The following is a 6,429-nucleotide window of genomic DNA, read 5'->3' as shown; positions in this document are numbered from 1 at the left end:
CCAAACACATTTTCCTAGGCTCACACCATAACAGACCCGTCTCTTGGTGTTGCCAACGGCCGGCGAGGGAGGCTTGAAATTGGGGTACCGCTGGGTCAATGTTAGTTAGCTCGGCGCTTGACCGACGTAGGCACTAAAAGTTCCTTTTATTTCCTTTCTTTTCTCGTGTGTGTTTTTTCTGGTCTAGATTGGGCAGGACATCACAGGAAGCAGGGTGACAGACTGACTCTGCAGATATATCTGGGCGAATGATTCACCGTCCCCCCTGCTTTCCCTTCTTTGTTCTCCATTGGAGATTTTCATCTTGAAGCAGAAAAAGCAGCCCTGCGAGGTAACGGCATTAACGTCAAATAAGTCCTAACATTATCTTTAAAAATAGACAACCGTAGGATCCTATACAACAACAATTTAGGGTATGCACAATGCCCATAATTTGTACATGTACTGTCACCCTGCAGATGCAAAAAAGACACTGAAAAAGGAATCATTGATTGCTGTGAGGTCCTGACCTGGGGAACGGTACCAAAACTTCTCCAAAAAACGGCGACGCATTCTGGCATATTTTCGCCCCAAAACTCAGTGGGTAAAATAGACTCATTTAGAGTTCTGAATATCTTTGTGAACGCATGCTCACTAAGGGCAGATACTAAGGAGCAATATTGCAGCTGCACATCGCTCCTCTCAACCCTTAAGTCTGCCTTAGACAAATGTCTCCCCGAGCATACGCAACATGGGGGAGGGCGGTGTCTGGTCCTTTGGATTAACAGTGGTTAATAACACAATCCCTCCGAAATATACAAGCAAGGATTTTTCTCTTCTTGTTAGTTATTTGAAACTGATTTAGTTCAGATGATGCTCTAAGATGTCTGAGGCATCCACAAGGCAAAGCACAGTGCTATGTTTTTAACTAATGATGTATGTACAAAATACACAGGATGCTATGTAGAGATTGATTGAAATATTTTGCTTTGTTTTCCTTTTCTTTCTTTCTCTATCCTGCTTCTTCAGCAATTGGTCTTGTTGACAGAAGTTTTGGAATACGAAATATGCAAGATACAAAATGTTGACTATTGGATAAAAGAATTCAAAACACACCAACTTGAATTACTGTTCAACACTGTATTTTCATAATTATATGTCCTGATGAGGTGCACTGGTTGTAATTTGTATAACAGTCCAGCTGCCCGAAACTCAAGTAGCCACAACCTTAGATCCCACTCCACTCGGAGTTGGTTCTGACTTGGGTTCACATAGAAATCAATGTGGCAATCAATATATGTTTAAAGAAATCTTGATAACATATACCTCCTTGAAGAAAATGTATGTTGATGCATTTTAGTAGACGATAAATAATGTCTAGTATTTAAAAATCTATGGTATATATTAGATGTTCTTGTTGTAGAACAGACAGTAGACAGATATTGCGGTTATTTTCACAAGTACGAATGATTTTGGTATGACTGGGGATGAAAGGGTATGAGATTAATGGTGTGAGATACGAGATCACCGGTTGGTGTGGTGCTTTTTTATAGTTGGTTTTTAATAATTGCTAATTAATGTTTTTCACCTTTTGTACTTATTCTTATGATGATGATAATTAGTTTATGAAAAACATTAAAAATAAATGTAATAAACAAATTGTTCTTTGTCTAGATTCATAACCTTCAAGTATTTTCCGCAGCGGATGGGATTGTGTGGCGCTTTTTTGTGCAATCTATATTACAAATGTTAGCAGGGTTTGTACTTGTCCACGGACGATTGCACTTTTTTGTATGGTCACACCACAACAAAAGAATAAACCCATGTACTCCGGGCTGGACACCGCCTACAGGCACCATCCGCCCCTGTCATATTTAGTTGGAATGTGGCAGCTGAGGTCACAATACCATCAGAGAAAGACATAGACCAAACCTTCCCCCTGCCATGGTCACCCTGATTAACTGACAAAGGATCCATTGATCTGCCCACACTTTTTTTAGGCTCTGCAACTGGTGGCAGTGATTAACATACCAACAAAGGGTACTTAAAACTGGCCCTAAGGGGGCCTGGCTGCAGAGGATAACACAGGAGACAGGAAACCCAACAACCTTTTATATGTTCCTGTGTCAACCTGAAGCCAGCTCCTGCCCTCAGTATCAATGACAAATGAACTGCCATGTGTAGGTCTGTTTGTTGCTGTAGGCCACACATTCTAGGGGGTGGGGGCATTCGTAAGATACCAGAATGTGGTTTGCTGAGTCTGGTCCCTCAGCATCTTCAATGGAGACCTGCCGCTTTAATCACGGTCCACACAGGGCGATTCATTAACCTGACAGACTCTTTGATCAAAACAGACAGGAAGATGGGTGGGACTTAGTAGCACAAGGGAGTGAGCCCAGAGCTCTTTCTGTTGAGAGAATGGTGCCGCCATATTAGTTCTGGGGCACACCTTGTTTCTGTTTTCACCCCTTTACCTTTCCTGTTGCAAAGCACTCTGTTTATGATCTCATGCATATAGGAGATTGTTGGTAGGGGCCCTAGGATTGGTTCATTGAGGTAGGCTTAGTTTATACCAATCACTGTGGCCGGACCCTGGCTGAAGGTACAGTGCCTTACATCTTCTGCCAGTTAAGGAAGGCCAGTTTATCCAAAGAGGGAAGCAAGATCCCTCCCCTAAACCTCTCCCAGGGAACAGAGGGAGATGCAAAACTAAGAGGGCTCTCCAGCCACTCCAGAACCGGTACTCAGCCAGCACACAGCGTGCCCTGCTAGGCTCTGCAGCAAGCTCCCCAGACAGAGAGTGCCAGAAGGTCTCTGAATCTGCAACAAAAGACAAGGCAGTTGCCTACAACACTTTCCACAGCTGTGGGTGGTGCGCCTTAAAGGGTGACACAAGCCCATTGAAGAAGCTGGGAGAAGTGTCTCGACACGCATCTACCGACATCCTCTTTAAAGGACATTTTCGAGTGAGTTGAGTTTCTCGCTCTGCAACCGACTGCTGCAGTCACTTAAAGACATCTGAGATGTCTCGAACAGTGCTTCAGAACCGCCGATCAGCATTGAGACAATGATTGCTGACCCATATCCTACAGCCGTTCATCCAACTTCACTCGCCAGACCGTCTTGCCACTTGATACCTGCAGCTGAATACGTCTCAAACTCTCTCACAGAAGCCTACAAAGCGCCCTGAAGCCGACTCAACCCTGTGGAGCAACAAGGACACCTAGAACACAGGGTACATTGTGGTTCTGTCCCCCTGGTACTTCCTAGAAGGCCCTTAGAGACATAATAAGACCCATTGCTCCCTTTTTGCTGAAGCCAAGAAACCTTAAACTATTATGGTTATACCAACTACCCTCCTATCAGTATCCAGAGTGCATCCCGTTTCCTTCTTTGAAACTGTCTGTCCTCTGTGTTCCTTTACAGGGTGGGTTGTATTTCATAGTGTTGTTAGACTGTCTGTTGTGATTAATAGAGTAGATATTTGTAATACAATATTTACTGGACACTCCCATTATCATTTGGTAATAATTGTATTTTCGCTATGTTACAACTAACCAACAATCCATGCCTATTTTTAGGTAAGCCTGCAGATCTGTCTACGCTAACAAAATTAGACAAGGAGGTTTATAATTTGCTTGTTATTCTAATCTGTTTGGATCCCTTCTGGTGTATTAGGTGTGATACATCTGGACCACTGTTACCCTGGAAGTTGATTCGTCACATCAGCACTAAAAACAACACATATTAGCACCAAAAACAAAAATAAAAAGAGACCAACAAAAAAAAACGTATGTTTTGCCCTGAACATGACATGGAGGAGGCATGAGCTGGAAGTAGCTGGGGCATGCCAAAAGCAAGTCTGAGTGGGATGCAGGAAGTCTCCAGCGGGGGCGTGTTGACAAGTGGGTTAGAGGGCAAGACAGTACCCAAGTCTGGGTGTTGCCTTGGAGCTACTGCAGAAGCCCTGGACCAGAGACAGAAGACACCATCACATGTGTAGGGAAAGTGAGTTATTGCATGCTTATGTGTGCAAAGCATGCATTTTTTTATGTAATGCTTTTAGCTAATTAAAGCCTTTTGCATACAAATTTAAAACAAAATGTAAAACATTTCATTTGAACACATCATAATTAAATAATTTAAAAATTGAGCACATAAATCCTAAATGTTAATAGCGTTACATTAACACAATAAAATATTGAGTGGATACAATTCACACTATCTGCTATACTCTTACAAGGCAGTTCACTTCAGTTCCGTTCAAACCCCGCATAGAATGCTACTTATAATAAGAGTGATCTGGAAACTCCAAAAATAGACAGGCGCCAAATGATTACGTTGCACAGTCTTATTTCTTGCATAGTGTAGTGCTTTGTTGATCCTAGTGTGGTGCCCTTTAGATCTAATCATTTGGCGCCATTCTATTTTTGTAGTTTCAAGATCACTCTTAGTATAAGCGGTTTTTGTGCTTTTTTTACCACCTTTTCTCAAATTAGACAGAACATACAAAAATATTTTGTGAACTTTGTAATCAACAAGGTCACCGAGTCAAAAAAACAGTATTTAAAAGCACACCTGCTACTTATAATACTCTTGCATAATAAATGAGTAGATGAGCCAGAGGCTACAACATCAGTCAGGCACAGCAAGAATGGACTCCACCGCTCATGTATTGAAGCTATGCCCGACAATTTCCCAAACATGATGGGCAGCAGCAACAACAACCAAAGGCTCGGCTGAGTAAACCGTGGCCCAAAGTTGGCCAGACTCATGTCCCCATGCGTTGCACAAAACCTAGTATAGGCCTTGTGATCGTGCCCATTTAACTCGCTGCATGCAATCTGTGAGCATATGCCTACAGACATCTTGCACAGGTCAATGCGACAACGTCATTGTTCTCGCAAGCATGCATGGGTGTGTTTGGCAGGAGAGCTTATGTCCTGCCACTTTCAATGTGGCATTCCCTGGCCAGCAATGAATGCACTGCACAGGTAGCATCAATGTGTGTAAATGGGGCAATGTTGCCACAAATTGAGAACACGCGGCATGCAAGTGTTTCTGCAGTGGCATGTTGGCTACGTGGATACAGGCAGCATAAAAGTGTGGTCTTATAAACAGAATGATGGCGTTTATTGGCACAGCTAGTGTTCCTACAGTGGCAATACTGGCATGTATGGGACAATATTGGCATGTATTAGGTACGGCCAGCTGGACATGTTTTATAGGGCCAATACGGGCCTATCTTGGGGACAGCCCACATGAAAGTGTGCTCATACAGTCCCACTACCAGCATTTAAGGGGCAGTTCCAATAAGAACATCTTTTACAGTCAGGATTCTGTCATGTATTGATCACAGCCTGCATGGAATTTCTTACAAATCAACATCATAACAAAAGCGATGTTGGCATATATTGTTGCAATGGCATCATGAGTGTTTTACATTGGCAATGCTGCCATATAACGTGGCCACAGTTATTATAGAAGTGTGCTTTACAGTGGCAATGCTGGCTTTAATTGCAGATTATTGTCAACAATATCTCGAGGAAAGAAGGCACCCAAACCCAATTAGGGCGGTTCCAGCCCCCTCGCAGCACTTGGTCGCTCGCTCACATGAACTCGGTGAAAATGGTAAGACCCTTTAACTGAAAAAAAATCACAAGCGGCCACTGACCTTGATTGATTGATTGAGAATGGAGGAATGGAGGTGTCCCCGAACCCTGCAGCTACCCCTGTACCAAATTCTGCCTCTGCCACTACTCACCATACATTCATAGTTGGTGTCTGTAACTGACTTCACTTCATCATATACTGACTCCCGTCCATACAATGACTGTGTTCAAGACTTGCCCTCAAAAACAGACTGTCTTACATGTCTAAGGTTTTTACTACACTTGCACATCTGCTCTGACCCCACGCAGCTGCCTGATGCCATGAAAGCGTGGCCAGCTGTGGCCCATGCGATGCAGGTGCCTTGGAATGCTGTCAGGAGGTGTGCATCCTGTCAAACCAGACGGTGTAAACACACCCGGGTTTACCATCGCTCGGGTCACAAGTGCTGCCACAGAACTGCTGACGCTAGTTACCTCCGATCCTGCTGAACTCCTCCCGCCTGATGTCTGTAATTCTGCCCCCGTACCCGTAGCCGGCGGAGCGGGGCTGCTCCTGGAAGTGTCTGAAGGACAGCAGCTCGTCCGCGGCCTTTGGGACATTTCGGGCGCGCCACGGGGTCTGCATGCTCACTGTGCTCCAGTTCTTCTAGCGCTGTACACAGTGCAAAGGTCGGTGCTCCCTGGCAGCGTGCGGGACTGGGTTTATAAACAGGAAGGGTACAGTCAACCTTTGGGGAGGCGTGGCCGCCGTCTTACACGCCCTCAGAAGGATTTCACACACACAAAACTTCCATCCACATGCTATCTATTTTTAACTTTCTCCACGCGTTCAGTGATC

General features: G+C 44.3%; 1 protein-coding gene across 1 annotated transcript in view; it reads right to left on the bottom strand.

The window, feature by feature from the left end:
• MOCOS (molybdenum cofactor sulfurase) overlaps positions 1-6,219 on the bottom strand; it is an 819,339-nt gene extending 813,120 nt beyond the window's left edge. The window contains exon 1 of the mRNA XM_069620525.1: positions 6,066-6,219. Coding sequence (XP_069476626.1) covers positions 6,066-6,216 — 151 coding nt within the window. The 5' untranslated portion in view covers positions 6,217-6,219. The remainder of the gene's footprint in view (positions 1-6,065) is intronic.
• Positions 6,220-6,429: the final 210 nt, after the last annotated feature.

Source organism: Ambystoma mexicanum, chromosome 5q (genome assembly GCF_040938575.1).
Source record: "Ambystoma mexicanum isolate Mex_15411 chromosome 5q, UKY_AmexF1_1, whole genome shotgun sequence".
NCBI lineage: Eukaryota > Metazoa > Chordata > Amphibia > Caudata > Ambystomatidae > Ambystoma > Ambystoma mexicanum.
Note: the sequence above shows the minus strand (reverse complement) of the source record. Positions and strands in the feature narration are given on the sequence as shown.